Below are 15,589 nucleotides of genomic sequence, written 5' to 3'. Positions count from 1 at the left end.
GGTTGAATTCTTTCCCATTCTCGCTCTGGATGTACAGCTTCAGCTGTTCAACAGTCCGGGGTCTCCGTTGTCGTATTTTACGTTTCATAATGCGCCACACATTTTCAATGGGAGACAGGTCTGGACTGCAGGCAGGCCAGTCTAGTACCAGCACTCTTTTACTAGGAAGCCACGCTTTTGTAACACGTGCAGAATGTGGTTTGGCATTGTCTTGCTGAAATAAGCAGGGGCGTCCATGAAAAAGATGTTGCTTGGATCAGAATCATCTTTATTTGCTAAGTATGTCCAAAAAACACACAAGGATTTTGTCTCCGGTAATTGGAGCCGCTCTAGTACGACAACAGACAGTCAATTGACAGAGAACACCTTTGAGAAAAACAGTCACTGAGCAATAAAGAGTCCTCTAGTTCGAATGACTAATATTACAATAGTCCGGTGCAATGACCATTGCAAAGGGCGTCAAGACTTCAAGCGAGTAGTACGATAGTCTGGGACAATGTTGTTTGCGCAAATGTTGTAGATACTCCTCAGTCAGTGTGCAAATGGAGCAGATGCTACTCTGGCATGAGTGGCCAGTATCGGTCAACAACAGATATGCAAATAGTGCAACGTGGCGAGACAACTACAGTGAGTGCACGAGTAATACATAATTGGCCCCACAGAAATGTGACAACGAACTCAAGTAAAAAAATTGCCAACATGTTGTAATGCAATTATAGGTTAGGTGTTTAAGAAGTGTTTAAGAAGAAGAAGCTGTTGGAATGTCTGCTAGTTCTAGTTTGCATTGTTCGGTAGCGCCTACATGAGGGAAGGAGCTGGAATAGCCGGTCACCGGGATGCAGAGGGTCTGAGATGGTTTTGCACGCTCTTGTCTTAGTTCTGGCAGCGTGCAAGTCCTCAAGACTGGGTAGGGGGGTACCGACAATCCTTTCAGCAGTTTTGATTGTCCGTTGCAGTCTGAGTTTGTCATTTTTTGTAGCAGCACCAAACCAGACTGTGATGGAAGAACACAGGACTGATTCGATGACCGCTGTGTAGAACTGTCTCAGCGGCTCCGGTGGCAGGCCGTGCTTTCTCAGAAGCCGCAGGAGGTACATCCTCTGCCGGGCCTTTTTGAGGACGGAGTTGATGTTGATCGCCCACTTCAGGTCCCGAGAGACTGTAATTCCCAGGAACTTGAAGGTCTCGACGGTTGACACAAGGCAGCTGGACAGCGTGAGGAGCAGCTGTGGCGAAGGATGCCTCCTGAAGTGTCCTTTTCAAATCTGCAGTAGTAGGTGTTCAAGTCGTTGGCTAGTGTATTATTGTTCTCAGCTTGGGGGGATCGTCGCTTGTAATTTGTCAGCGATTGGAATGCATGCCAGACTGATTTAGAGTCGTTAGTGTGAAACTGTTTTTCCAACTTTGCTGCATAGTTCCTCTTTGCAATGTTAATTTCTTTAGTCAGCTGGTTTCTAGCTCGATTATACAGGGCCCTGTCCCCGCTCCGATATGCGTCCTCCTTAGCTTGCAGGAGGACGCATATCAGAGTGGGGACACGGCCCTGTATAATATGTTTCTCCAAAACCTGTATGTACCTTTCAGCATGAATGGTGCCTTCACAGATGTGTAAGTTACCCATGCCATTGGCACTAACACAGCCCCATACCATCACAGTTGCTGGCTTTGGAACTTTGCGTCCATAACAGTCCGGATGGTTCTTTTCCTGTTTCGACGTCCACAATTTCCAAAAACAATTTGAAATGTGGACTCGTCAGACCACAGAATTTCCACTTTGCGTCAGTCCATCTTAGATGAGCTCAGGCCCAGAGAAGCAGGCGGCGTTTCAGGGTGTTGTTGATAAAAGGCTTTTGCTTTGCATAGTAGAGTTCAGTCTTTTTTGCCACCTGTCGCAGCTTTTTTGTTAACGTGTTGCAGCTATAAAATTCTAAGTTAATGATTATTTGCTAAAAACAAAAAGTTTATCAGTTTGAACATTAAATATCTTGTCTTTAGAGTGTATTCAATTAAATATTTGTTGAACATGATTTGCAAATCATTGTATTCTGTTTTGGCGGCACGGTCACCGACTGGTTAGCGCGCCAGCCTCAAAGTTCTGACGCGGGTTTCAATCCCGGCCCCGCCTCTGTGGAGTTTGCATGTTCTCCCCGTGCCTGCGTGGCTTTTCTCCGGGCGCTCCACTTTCCTCCCACATCCCAAAAACATGCATTAATTGGAGACTCTAAATTGCCCATAGGCGTGACTGTGAGTGCGAATGGTTGTTTGTTTCTATGTGCCCTGCGATTGGCTGGCAACCCGTTCAGGGTGTACCCCGCCTCCTGCCCGATGACAGCTGGGATAGGCTCCAGCATGCCCGCGACCCGCGTGAGGAGAAGCGGCTCAGAAAATGGATGGATGGATGTATTCTGTTTTTATTTGTTTAACACAGCATCCCAACTTCATTGGAATTGGGGTTGCAGATGGTTGATCATATTTGACCATTATTTGGCTATTGAAGATTTTCTCTCTCTGTGTGTGTGTGTGTGTGTGTGTGTGTGTGTGTGTGTGTGCGCGCGCGCACGCACGCGTGTGCATGAATGTGTGTGAGAACACTGTGGAAACTGAAAACTGCGGCAGTCTTCTGCTCAGAATCAGAATCATCATTATTTGCCAAGTATGTCCAAAAACACAGGAATTTGTTTTCGGTATTTGGAGCCGCTCTAGTACGACAACAGACAGTCAATTGACAGAGAACGATTGAGAAGTAAACGCAGTGAGTGACATCATGACCTGCGACCTATCAGTAGTGCCGCATGTAATGATGAGCATATTCAGTAGTTTGACCCCCTTATTGTATAAGCGGCAGCAGCTAACCAGCAATGGACAGTCAAATATGATAGTCAGTTTGTATGTACTGTGAAGTCTACATGCCAATTAAAAATGGTGAGATCCTGGACAATTTTAAATTACAGGCCAAACACTTTTTTTAGATCTCAAAACTGTAGCTGTGTCTGGAGAAATGGGCACTCGTTCGTATTTGTTGTTACGTTTGAATTTATGAATGATGCACACGTGAGTCAACCATATTATGTTGATACCATTTTATTTTCATGTTTGTCTGACAGAGGTACAGATGACATTGGGTTACACTGTGTTAAAAGTTGATGTGAGAATGCCAGGACAAAAGAAAATCTGAGCTGTCAAAAATCTTAATTTACAGAAAAAAATATATCGGACTGCACTCCAAATGGAAAATAACTTTTTTTGATTTCTTCCCTCACAGAGACACAGAGAAGTCAGGAGGGGGCTACATTGTCATCAACCCAATTCTTCGTGTTGGATCAGAGAACCGTGTCCTCCCATTAGACTGCATCACCATTCAGACCTATTTATCCAAGTGTTTGGGTCACTTAGATGACTGGCCAGCCCGATTGCAAGTTGCTAAGGAGTCAGGTGTGTGTGTGATTTATTTTTTAAAAAAAATATATGCAGAACATTTTACTCGATATACAGTCGGAAGCCTTAACCTATTTCGCTCTGACCATGTAAGCTGTCGTTTATGGATTACTACACCTTTGCCAATTCTGTTTTCAACCCTGGTAACAAAAAACAACAACAACCAAAAGTCTCTTATAGCAGATTAATCAGATCTCAAACGTCAAAATTAAAACTCGGCACTCTATTGCAAACAAACAAATAGCATTCCTGAAAGATGCAATTGGATAGTTTGTATGGTCAATAGTTTTGGTTTCTAGTTTTTGCAATGTACTTCTTGTACGCGTAACCCTAACCTTCTTGTCCGCATGCAAGAAGAAGAAATGTAATTGTCTTCTCTTGCATACTATTTATATTCCGTATTTATATTTCCTATATCCACAATTGCTGTGAAATGATGCAAATGTCTCCATTGTGGTACTAATAAAGGTGATCTTATATTACAAATATTTATTAATCATAATGTACTTTTAACCTGCCCACATTCTGGAGTAGTGTGTGTCGCGTATATTGGTGTTAAAGAAAAACATAACGTGTTAAGGGGTCGAAGAATATCGATTGTGTTCACCTTCGTCACCAGAGTTCCGTTTCAAGTGAAACGGGCTAATGTTCCAACTAACGATCTTTAGTTGGTATAAAAATAGGGCACCGCATTGTTGATAGAGCTTACAATAGGACAAAATGACGAAAAACGTTGTGGATCAATCTTTTTCTGAAAGAGTTGCCACAGTTATGTAGAATTAGTTCTCTATGACAGAGGCCAATATTTCAAGACTCAAACACACACGGTGCACAATAGGAAGTTTACTATAAAGAATTTTATCAGCTACCGAGAAATTTGGGGACAAATACAAAATGATTTCACACGAAATCAAAAACAAGCATACGTAACACAACAAGATATAGCGTGAATGAATTGAAGCGTGCTGACAGAGAATAAAGTTGGGACTCGTGTGAGAGGGCTTCCACAATGAAGCCTTTGTCAATTTGAGGTTTTACGAGGGTGAGCGAACGAGCTTCATCCGGGTTCTAGTGTCCATTTGATTTGACAGACATCCTGTGATGTGGGTCTCATTCAAAGAATAGGCCAGTCTTTGTGTTCGTACGGCTCAATATCCGTTCCACGTGTGCAGTGACTTACTAATTCATTTCCGGTTCAGACGTGGCGTCATGTGTGGATGTGCATTAGTTTATATTTATAGCTCTAAACACTTAATTGCCCTATTTTGTTGTTCAAAGTTGGTTACTTCCCGCGAAAACACAGTTCCAGCCAGACCTATGTGACAAGTGTATAGTTTAACCATATCACTTATTTCGATGTTTTGCGACTGCATAACAAAATAGCTGAGCAATTAGCATGGCTTTGACATCGTCAACGCTATCCACTCCGCGGCCTCCCTTCGTGACACATTGGTAAGAAGCATGGTAAGAAGTCTATGAAGTAATACTACATATTAAATCTTACTCACTTCAGTCTGTTTCAATACTTTTGCTCGCCTGAAATAGTGTTTTGTGTTGCAAAAACAGTAATTCTATCTCAAGTTGTCTGTCAAATGTAGGCGATTCTTAAGCTGGCAATCTCTTTTCTCATACTCATCTTTATATGTCAAACCCAGCTGTCATCGGGCAGGAGGCGGGGTACACCCTGAACTGGTTGCCAGCCAATCGCAGGGCACATACAAACAAACAACCATTCACACTCACAGTCACACCTACGGGCAATTTAGAGTCTCCGATTAATGCATGTTTTTGGGATGTGGGAGGAAACCGGAGTGCCCGGAGAAAACCCACGCAGGCACGGGGAGAACATGCAAACTCCACACAGCCGGGGCCGGGATTGAACCCGGGTCCTCAGAACTGTGAGGCTGACGCTCTAACCAGTCTTCCACCGTGCCGCCAATATGTGAATAATGCATATCTTTATTTCATCTCCTAGGGTACAACATGATCCATTTCACACCTTTGCAGACGCTAGGAGAATCCAGGTCATGTTACTCCTTGGAAGACCAGCTAACCTTTAGCCCTGAGTTCAGCCCAGATGGCCAAAACTATAACTGGACAGATGTGGGGGCACTTGTGGAGAAGTTGAAGGCAGAATGGAACATACTGTGTATTACTGATGTGGTGTACAACCATACTGGTAGGTGACTAAATATTTGTTGTGCTATATACAGTTAGGTCCATAAGTGTTTGGACACTGCCATCGGTTTTGTGATTTTTGCCTCAATACACAATCAAACTGTTTTTGTTGTGAAACAAATCAATTGATGACACCTTTTTGAAAGTAAATACAGACTTAAAACATGATGCAAACGAGAGCTGCAAAATGAAGCGATTGATTTTGTAACCATGTAATATATATTGCGATGTGAAAAATACAGGATAACATACTCGTGTCATGTGAAAACAAGCACTGTCAAGTCTCTCTTACACCAGGCTCCCTGTGCACCTTTAGGCACAGTGGGAGTCCTGACCGGCTCTCCGTTTAAAGGGTTAATGCTCCCCGTTGTGCCTGCCTATTAAACCGTGGACCGTAAACGGCGACAGGGGCTTGCCTAAGCCGGTGTCGGGAAAGATTCGCCTCGGTTCTCACAGCCATCTATGAAGGAAGCGTTGTCCCCGCTTACGTTAGGCCTCGCCACAACAGAGTAACCTAAGCAGATGTTGCGTGAAACTCAAACCACGCTTCTTTAAAGCTGCTCTTTCCCTGTCGACCTGGTGCACTTTGAATGACCGAGGATAATTAGACGGTCTTGGTCTTTAAATTATAGCTAGGCGGAAATTATTATAAGAATAGGGGTAAAATAGTCACAAGTTGTGTTGATAGTGTTATTATTTCTGCTAACATTGATGACGCTGTGCTCATTCCTCTGAAAATAAAAGGGACATTTTCCCATCATCAGAAAAAGGCACTTAATGTATAGTATTTGGCAAGGGCAAAGGCATCAAATAATAAAAACAAAAATAATGAACTGTCAATGAAACATCTACTCACTCATATATACTCCGGTCGCCAGCCAATCGCAGGGCAAATAGTATTTGGCAAGGACAAAAACATCAAATAAAATTAAAAAAAATAATAATTTCACAAAAAGGAAGAGTAAATGAAACATCTACTCACTCATAAATAAGATCAAATATTTCAGGCCGATCCTCTGAGAGGAAAACCAAAACAGTCCAAAAACCTCAGTTCAGGGAGACAGTTGGTAACACTCAAAGTCTGTTTCGATTGTAAATGGAAACAGTCCAAAATGTGAAAACCCAAAACATGAAAATCCATCCATCCATTTTCTTTACCGCTTCTCCTCACTAGGGTCGTGGGCTGCTGGAGCCTATCCCAGCTATCTTTGGGCGGGAAGCAGGGTACACCCTGAACCGGTCGCCAGCCAATCGCAGGGCACATAGAAACAAACAACCATTCGCATTCGAAAGTGACACCCCTGTCGATATAAGACCTTACAGCTCACAGTGCATGTCAGAGCAAATGAGAATCATGAAGTCAAAGGAACTGCCTGAAGAGCTCAGAGACAGAATTGTGGCAAGGCACAGATGTGGCCAAGGTTACAAAACAAATTCTGCTGAATTTAAGGTTCCTAAGAGCACAGTGGCCTCCATAATCCTGAAAAGGAAGACGTTTGGGACGATCAGAACCCTTCCTAGAGCTGGCCGTCCGGCCAAACTGAGCAATTGGGAGAGAAGAGCCTTGGTGAGAGCGGTAAAGACGACCCCAAAGATCACTGTGGCTGAGCTCCAGAGATTCAGTCGGGAGATGGGAGAAAGTTCTACAAAGTCAACCATCACTGCAGCTCTCCACCAGTCGGGGCTTTATGGCAGAGTGGCCCGACGGAAGCCTCTTCTCAGTGCAAGAGACATGAAAGCCCGCATAGAGTTTGCTTAATAAAAAAAAAAAAAAAAAAAAAACACTTGAATTACTCCAAAATGATGAGAAATATGATTTTCTGGTCTAATGAGACCAAGATAGAAATTGTTGATCTTAATTCTAAGCAGTATGTGTGGAGAAAACTAGACACTGCTCCTCACCTGTCCATTACAGTAAAATGCACACGGTTGCGTCAGGAAAGGCATGCGGCTTAAAACTTTGCCAAATGGATACGAGTGTTCGTCTGAAGAATTTCATACTGGATTGGGTTGACGGTGCCGTTAAGCTTTAGGGCACTGCTGGAAATTCAGCTGCTGTGGGTCGAAGATGAAGGAGAGGCGGAAATCACAGAGCCCAGAACTGAAAGTGGGGACTTCTAATGTCAAAACTATGACAGAAAAAGCCAGGGAGTTGGTTGATACGATGATGAGGAGAACGGTAGATATATACTGTGTATCAAGGAGTGCAGTTGGAAAGACAGTAAGGCTCGAACCTTGGGGGTGGGGTTCACATTATTTTACCATGGTGTAGCTGGGAAGAGAAATTGAGTCGGGGTTATCTTAAAGAAGAATACTTTGATGAGTGGATGAATGAGTAAAAGAGTGAAGGAAGAAAAGAGGCATTTGTGGTGGACCAGGAAGTAGCAGTGATTAGTCAGGGGGGAGTTCGAAAGGGACTTAAGAGAGGGGAAAAACATGGAAAGGCAGTTGGGTCTTTAGTATACATACATACATAGAAAGAGACCATTTCTCTCAAATATTGTTCACAAAACTGTTGATACTTATGTTAGTGAGCCCCTTTACCGAAATTAATCTGTCCACAGGTGTGGCATATCAAGATGCTGATGAGACGGCGTGATTCTCCACAGGTGTGCCTTAGGTTGTCCACAATAAGAGGCCACTCTAAAAGGAGCAGAAAATCAGCATCAGGGTTGGCCACCATTTGTCTATGCTTGGTTGGGAGTGTTCCAGTTCCTGCCAATATACAGCAACTTCGTACAGTTATTGAAGAGGAGTGGGCCAACATTCTACAGGCCACTATCCACAACCTTATCAACTCCATGACTCTGTGCGTCGGAGATGTTAACGCTGCCTGAAGCAAATGATGCTCACGCCAGATACTGACGACTTATACATGAATGTTTCAAATGCATTTCTTTTTTTGGTGGTGATTTTCATGATAGTTTTTGTTCGCAGCTGCTAATAGCATGTGGATCAGGGAGCATCCAGAATGTGGTTACAACCTGGTGAACTCTCCCCATCTACGTCCAGCCTGGGTCTTGGACAGAGCTATCTGGCATTTGACCACCAGGATAGTAGAAGGAAAGTACAAGGACATTGGCCTTTCTGCTCATATCACCAATGAAAATCATCTGAATGTAAGTGCACTATTTCTTTTTACACTTCATATTTGAGTCAGTTCTCAAACTTCCATGGCAGCATAGACAGTTCAGACAAAATATTGGCTCTTGCACTGATTATCATTGTTTCTGCAGCTTAATGGGAGTCCACCTGTGGTAAATTCAGTTGATTGGATGCACCTGTCTTATAGGGTTGGGAACGATAAACCGATGCGACCGAATACCCGTTCGTAAGGGCGAGCGATACGACTCTGTATCGGGTAGCGGACTCCGTTGTCGATCCAAAATCCGCCAGGAATCCTTTTGAGAATAGAACTCTGTTGTCGGGCTGCGGACCGGAGATTGCGAGGCAGGGCGCAGGTGGAGAGGTCGTGGGACGAAAGCAAGCCAGTCGGACTGACCCACCTTCGATTCGGGCGTCGGGGAGCGATGACGGTCCGCAAGCTGTTTATTGTGTGTGGCGGACCGGGTCAACGCCGCCCGGACGTCCTTCCACACAGCCTCCGCAGAGGGGTTCAAAGGATGGGTCGATCAGGGGTAGCGGTGACTTGTTTTTTATAGTTATGTCGTTGAGTGGTGGTACGGTGAATGACTGGTTAGCACGTCCGCCTCACAGTTCTGAGGACCGGGGTTCAAATCCCGGCCCCGCCTGTGTGGCGTTTGCATGTTCTCCGTGTGCCTGCGTGGGTTTTTTCCAGGTACTCCGGTTTCCTCCCACTACTCAAAAACATGCAGGCTAGGTTAATTGAAGACTCTAAATTGCCCGTAGGTATGAATGCGAGTGTGAATGGTCGGTTGTTTATATGTGCCCTGCGATTGGCTACTTCAACTTTGTACGAAGCTCCTAATTTTATTTTAGGTGATTTCAATCATTGCAAACTTAAGAAATCACTGAAGAATTTTTATGTTATGAATCGATTAAAGGGCCATATAAATCTGAGGCAAGACCGCCTCTTCAAATCACAATACTGTTCATCTCCTTCCTACATCCAGATCTGTGCTGAGGAGCAATGACCGTTCACTTGCCCTACAAGGGTGTTATGACTGACATTTAAATTTTACAGAGACTCTGTGATCCCTTAACTAGATGTAACTTTTTTTTTTAAATTATTATTATTATTATTTATTTTTTTTAATGAATAAACCATGGCTCACTGAAGATACAGACTTAAAAGGAAAGTAGTTTTTAATCAAGGTGATATTTTTACAGAGGAATTTAAAGAATGTCTAAAATAAAAATTTTAAAAAGTGAAATTTAAAAAAAAAAAGGAGGCTAAATTAAGGTATGGGATAAAATTGAGGTAGAGCTGAGAAGTAACATCCTAAAGAAACCCTGGAATGGAACGAAAACAATGACAGGATTACAAAATAAGGGGAATGACACATTTCACTTCATGGTGTGACTTCAGACAAAGATTTAGCAGATCACTGAAACAGTTTTATCTTCCGATTTTGAAAATCTGGATTTTACTGCACGGACGGGTGTTTTTTGCCTTTATCAATATTTTTTGTGTGTGCGTCAGGCGATCCGAAGTGTGCTGTGGCAGGATGTGTACCCTCGAATCAAACTGTGGGAGTTCTACCAGGTCAAAGTGGACAGTGCTGTGGAGCAGTTCAGAAATCTCTTACGAAATGGTCTGTACAACTACGCAGCGCGGATATACACGCTCTCTTCCAGAAATATTGAGATTGTGATCCCATTTGGGTTTGACATCAAAAGATTAATGAGACTTGTTGCCCAGGTGTGCCTCAGTGCATTTCTCATTGAAACAATAAAGTGCTCAGTTTGTCTACGCTCTGCTTCACATTTGGATTTTGCCTGTAAAGGCCACATTTATATGAGTAAGATGTGTAACCAACATGAAACCAGAGAGCTTCTCTATGGGTGAAAAACAAAACAAATTGTCAAGCTGTGAGAAGAAGGGGAAAAAAAAAGTCATTTTACATTGGTCATAAGGCATTTCCTGAGAACGAAAGAAACCAATGATATACTAAGTAACATCGCACAGGCAGAGCAAGGAAAACAGCAGCAGCTGACGACAGAAATATTTTGAGAGCTGTGAACCCTAAAACAACCTGTTAATGACTTCAGCAACAGAATGGCAACGTGCCATGCCGTCTTGTGCGCTGTGCCAACAGGATTGTTGACGTTCACAATAGAAACAAGTAGCCCACATTGCAACGCGAAAGCCACGTTACATTGTGAGCTACCGCTTTTTCTGTTGAAAATAATACTTATGCAGCGACCATTTTGGGCCAATCCCAATTCTACCCCTTAGCCCTTCCCCTTCGTCGCAGCCCTTGGTTTTGCATGTGTACGAGAACAAAGAGACATCCAATTTCCTTGACGGAAGGGTGTATAGCTCTCGAAACCAAGTGTGGTCGGGGAGCTCAGTTGAAAGCGAGGGGTATGGGACTCCTCCCCTGCTGACAGGCGAAGAGCTTGCTTACAAGCCAGCAGAATGAACAAAGAAGTACATAAATGCAAGTGAGCAGAATTAATTCATTATTTATAGTGTTTTGAAAGTGTGCTGCAGTTCTCCTCCAAGTTGGGGGTGTCGCTACAGCTGGTATTGGCTCGGACGCCACAGGGTGGAGTTTCCTCTGCATTTTGTGGCCATTTCCGGTAGCCGTTTTTACTTTCCTTTCCGTAACAAGGAACAAAGCAACAACGATGGCGACCGTGGAACAGAGTCTGCTAGAACAAGTGGACCCAGATGATGCGTTTAATTATGTTGCAAAATCCATCGAGAAGGCGGCGATGCTATGTGGAACAGGGAGCAACGCCGATTACATCATCACAGCATTTGACTAAAACAGGCCAATCACGAGAGATGATCTCCGCGGCATTCTACGCGCGGCAAAGATTTTTGCAGTGTGCGCGTCAAACTACGCAGAGGGGCCGCGCGGGCCAATTCATCAGTCACATGATGCAATGCAGGCGTTGTCAGCCGCGCGACCGTGGGAGTATAAAGAGGCCTTAAGGGTGTCCATATGTGCACTTGGCACCAGGACACCCTAGGCCGCATTTCGATGATCGACTTTGCGGTTGTGTCATTGGACACTCTGGTGAAAAGAGGCGCTGCGCCGTCAACCGATCTCCACCTGGTGGTGGGTCGTGTCCGATGGTGGGGCGAGATGCCGGTGCGACCTGGCAGACCTCAACGTATTGTGAGGCTCTCCTGCGAATGTCTGGCAGAATCCCCTGTCAGAAGGAGTTTCAACTCATATTCCGCGCCTCCATTGCTGAGGCGGCCGACCAGAGCTGTGGCTACAAGCCGCTGCTCCTCCGCATTGAGAGGAGCCAGATGAGGTGGCTCGGGCATCTGATCACGATGCCTCCTGCACTACAGACAAAAGTCGCTAAATAGCCGATATGGACAGAGGATTGTACTGTACTGTAAAGTGGCAGTATTTACTCATATTTGATATATTGTTGCAGTCAGGCTGACTTAACCCCCCCCCCCCACCACCAAAATTATGTGTTATTATTAATACCTTGTTGTGATTGAACGTGCGAAATGTCTTAGTTGGTACACACACACCTTCACAGAAGCTGATGTAGGATGTAATATTGTCCGTATATACATCCAAGCTGCCGGTTTAAGCTTTAAAAACACTCCAATCCGTGCAGTCTAAACAGATTTGAAGTTCCATCTTAGCTTCATGAGTCCACTTCTTCACTGTTTTTACTACACGCTTCGCACATTTAAGTTTGTGCCTATATGTTATTAAGTGAATTAAACTGTGATCAGACGAGCCCTTTCGAACAGCACAGTACGAGTCCTTTCGCGTGGTATAGTAGTGGTCTAGAATGTTGTATTCCCTGGTGGGACAGTCAATGTGTACTTGTATTTAGGGAGTTTGTGGTTGAGTTTTGCTTTGTTAAAATCCCCAAGAATAATGTGGGGTGAATCTGGGTGCTTTTTTTCCAGGTTTGTTTACCAGGTCAGCCAGTGTTTGCAGTGTGGTGTTTGTGTTAGCCTGAGGGAAATGTAAACACCAATTACATCCGGTCCACCAAAATGACCAAAGGCCTGCCTCCTCGCAGCGCTGGATTTGTGCTCGTAACGAAAATAGAGCCGCGTTATTAATTTATTTCGGCGCCTTCTGGTGTGTGCAACTGGGCCATCGGGGGGCAGTATAATACAGTCATGCAGACAAACAAAGAAGAGTTTCACAACTACTGTGACTCAATAAACTGGTGCTGTAATATTAGTCATTTTTCACAGAAATAAAGAATACATGCCAATAAATATTGTTATATTGTCTTGTAGAGCAGTATATGTCTGTTGCAAAATTCTCCTCATTTACAAAAAAATGAAATCAAAGCAAGAAAAGCAACTCGTTAATCAATAATCTGATCAATACCTGCATTTTCAGGAGTGAAACCAGACCATAGTAAGACTGGAGGGACAAAAGGCCTCATCATCCAGGACCCTGATTGGGGACGTTATGGCAACACAGTGGACATGAACTCTGCTCTTAAAGAATTTGTACCTCACAGGTAAAACATTTTTTAACACAGTTAATATTTAATATTATTACTTCTTCAATGATTTGGATATAAACATGTCATATTTCCGTAAGTAATACTGAATGGCACCAAGAATAATGAAACATCCATCCATCCATTTTCTACAGCGCTTATCCTCGCGAGGGTCGCAAGGTATGCTGGAGCCTATCCAAGGTCATTTGCGAGCGGGGGGCGGGGTACACCCTGAACTGGTCCCCAGCCAAATCGCAGGGCACATACAACAACCATTCGCTCTCACGTTCATACCTACGGACAATTGAGTCTTCAATCAACCGACCGTGCATGTTTTGGGGATGTGGGAGGAAGTACCCGGAGAAACAATTAAACATATATGATATAATTACATTTTATGTACAAACGTTAAATGGACTTTCACTTGCATAACCCTTTTCCACCTTCAAGGCGCTCAAAGGACTTTAACATCGTCTCCTCATTCACCAGCTGATGATGCAGTATCAAGAGCAACTGGGGGTTCAGTATCCTTGCTCAAGAGCACTTTGCCATGGTCACAGGGGCTCAGGATTGAGCCCACAACCTTCACGTTAGGAGACAATCACTCGACAACTTGTAACATCCCGACAATGACTGTCCTGTTATGTCAATTGAGATATGTCATTTTAAACACTGGCTACAGTAATGCGCTTTCAAAGGTTTTTTTTTTTTAATATGGCTTATAAGGCTTGTAGGGGAAAACAAACAAACAAAAAAAACCTTTTATGTGGATTAAAAAAAAAACTGTTCAGAAAGTGACCATGTTGTCCCCTAAACAATGTTAATATTAAGTTTACGATGAATAGAAGATAAAATTATTTCTCACCGTGAACATTGTTAGACACTGAAATGAGGTTCAGCAGCTTGTCCAAAAATTACATGTTGTGGCTACTTAGTTTCAATATAAATACCATGTAACTCGTGGAATGTTACTGTAAATGTTAAATAGATTTTTTAATGTCGGTTGAGTATGTTTACAACTCTGAGCCCGTCTCTGTCTGTTCGATTCTTATATTTTATTGGACGACACAGTATGTAATGCCACAACTCCTCAGTCAGTGCACCTCTCATTTTCTCATACAGTGCCGTCCAGAGGTATTGGCCCCCTTTCTAAATTCTTATATTTGAGTGTAGTTTAAAACAGTCACAATCTTCTTTGTGGCACGCCTATTTCAGCGCTGTGGCAAAAAAAGTTATTTTCCAGGAAACACTATTCCTCAAAGAGGACTGATTTAAATCAACTCAGTATCAGTGAGTAGAGTTTCATCGAGATTTGGGAAGAAAAACACTATAAACTCACACTCGGGGTTCAGTTATTGGGCGCCATGTGTCAAGTCTCGCTTCCCCCAGGCTCCCATGCACCTTCAGGCACTATGGGAGTCCTGACCGGCTCTCCGTTTAAAGGGTTTAAGCTCCCCGTTTTCCCTGTCCAAGGTGGACATTACACAGTGGACCGTAAACGGCGACGGGCGCTTGATTTAAACCGGTGTCGGGACGGATTCGCCGAGGTTCTCACAGCCGTCCATGAAACGTCGGTCCCGCTGATGTTAGGCCTCACCGCCACGGAGTAACCTCAGTAAATGTTGGGTGGAACGCTAACCGCGCTCCTTTTAAAGCTGCTCCCTCCCGATTAACGTGTTGCACTTCACATGACCTAGGATATTTAGACGGTCTTGGTACGACAGTCAGGTCCAGTTGTTGTTGAAATTGTAGCCGAAACAACCTTTTAAGAATTGGGGTAAAATATTTATGAGCTGTGTGGACAGTGTAATTTCTGCTAACATCAATAACAATGTGCTCATTACTCTTAAAATTAAAGGGACATTTTTCCATAATCAGAAAAATAGATAGCGTTTGGCGAGGGCTAAAGCATCAAATTAATAGAAAATTATGAATTTCACAAAAATGAACTGTACATGAAACATCTACTCACTCATAAATGAGAGAAAATATTTCAGGCCGATCCTCTGCGATGAAAAAAACCAAAACAGCCAGTTCAGGTAACTGAAAACAGTCCAAAATTAACAACATGAAAATAAAAATATTAAATGAGTGTTTAACTCGGCCAGAAGCATGAAATCATCCAAAAATAATGAAATTCGCAGAAAGGAACTGTAAATGAAACACCCACCCACTAATACATGAGAGAAAATATTCCTTCCCGATTCTCTGAGACAAAAAAACCAAAACCGTCCAAGATGTCAAAATTCAAAACATAAAAATAATAAATGAAAAATAAAAACCAATCCATAAAGGAACATTCGATTGATCAGGCCAAGCATTCCTCCAACAAGCTTGTTCTTCAAAAGTGTCCTAAGATTAGATGTGGGTTTTGAGGAGAGAGTTC

The 15,589-nt window shown here is 43.3% G+C and overlaps 1 protein-coding gene across 6 annotated transcripts in view; it reads left to right on the top strand.

Moving 5' to 3' along the window:
- agla (amylo-alpha-1, 6-glucosidase, 4-alpha-glucanotransferase a) overlaps window positions 1-15,589 on the top strand; it is a 72,028-nt gene that overhangs the window by 9,255 nt on the left and 47,184 nt on the right. For 4 of the 6 annotated variants that reach the window (XM_061693634.1, XM_061693632.1, XM_061693631.1 and 1 more), the window contains exons 4-8: window positions 3,263-3,432; window positions 5,411-5,614; window positions 8,551-8,732; window positions 10,238-10,349; window positions 13,098-13,221. In XM_061693634.1, coding sequence (XP_061549618.1) covers window positions 3,263-3,432; window positions 5,411-5,614; window positions 8,551-8,732; window positions 10,238-10,349; window positions 13,098-13,221 — 792 coding nt within the window. The other 2 variants (XM_061693635.1, XM_061693636.1) reach the window with 2 other exon arrangements.

This window comes from Phycodurus eques, chromosome 13, assembly GCF_024500275.1.
Source record: "Phycodurus eques isolate BA_2022a chromosome 13, UOR_Pequ_1.1, whole genome shotgun sequence".
NCBI classification, from domain to species: Eukaryota; Metazoa; Chordata; class Actinopteri; order Syngnathiformes; family Syngnathidae; genus Phycodurus; species Phycodurus eques.
The sequence above is the reverse complement of the archived record's forward strand: the minus strand, read 5'-3'. Positions and strand labels throughout refer to the sequence as shown.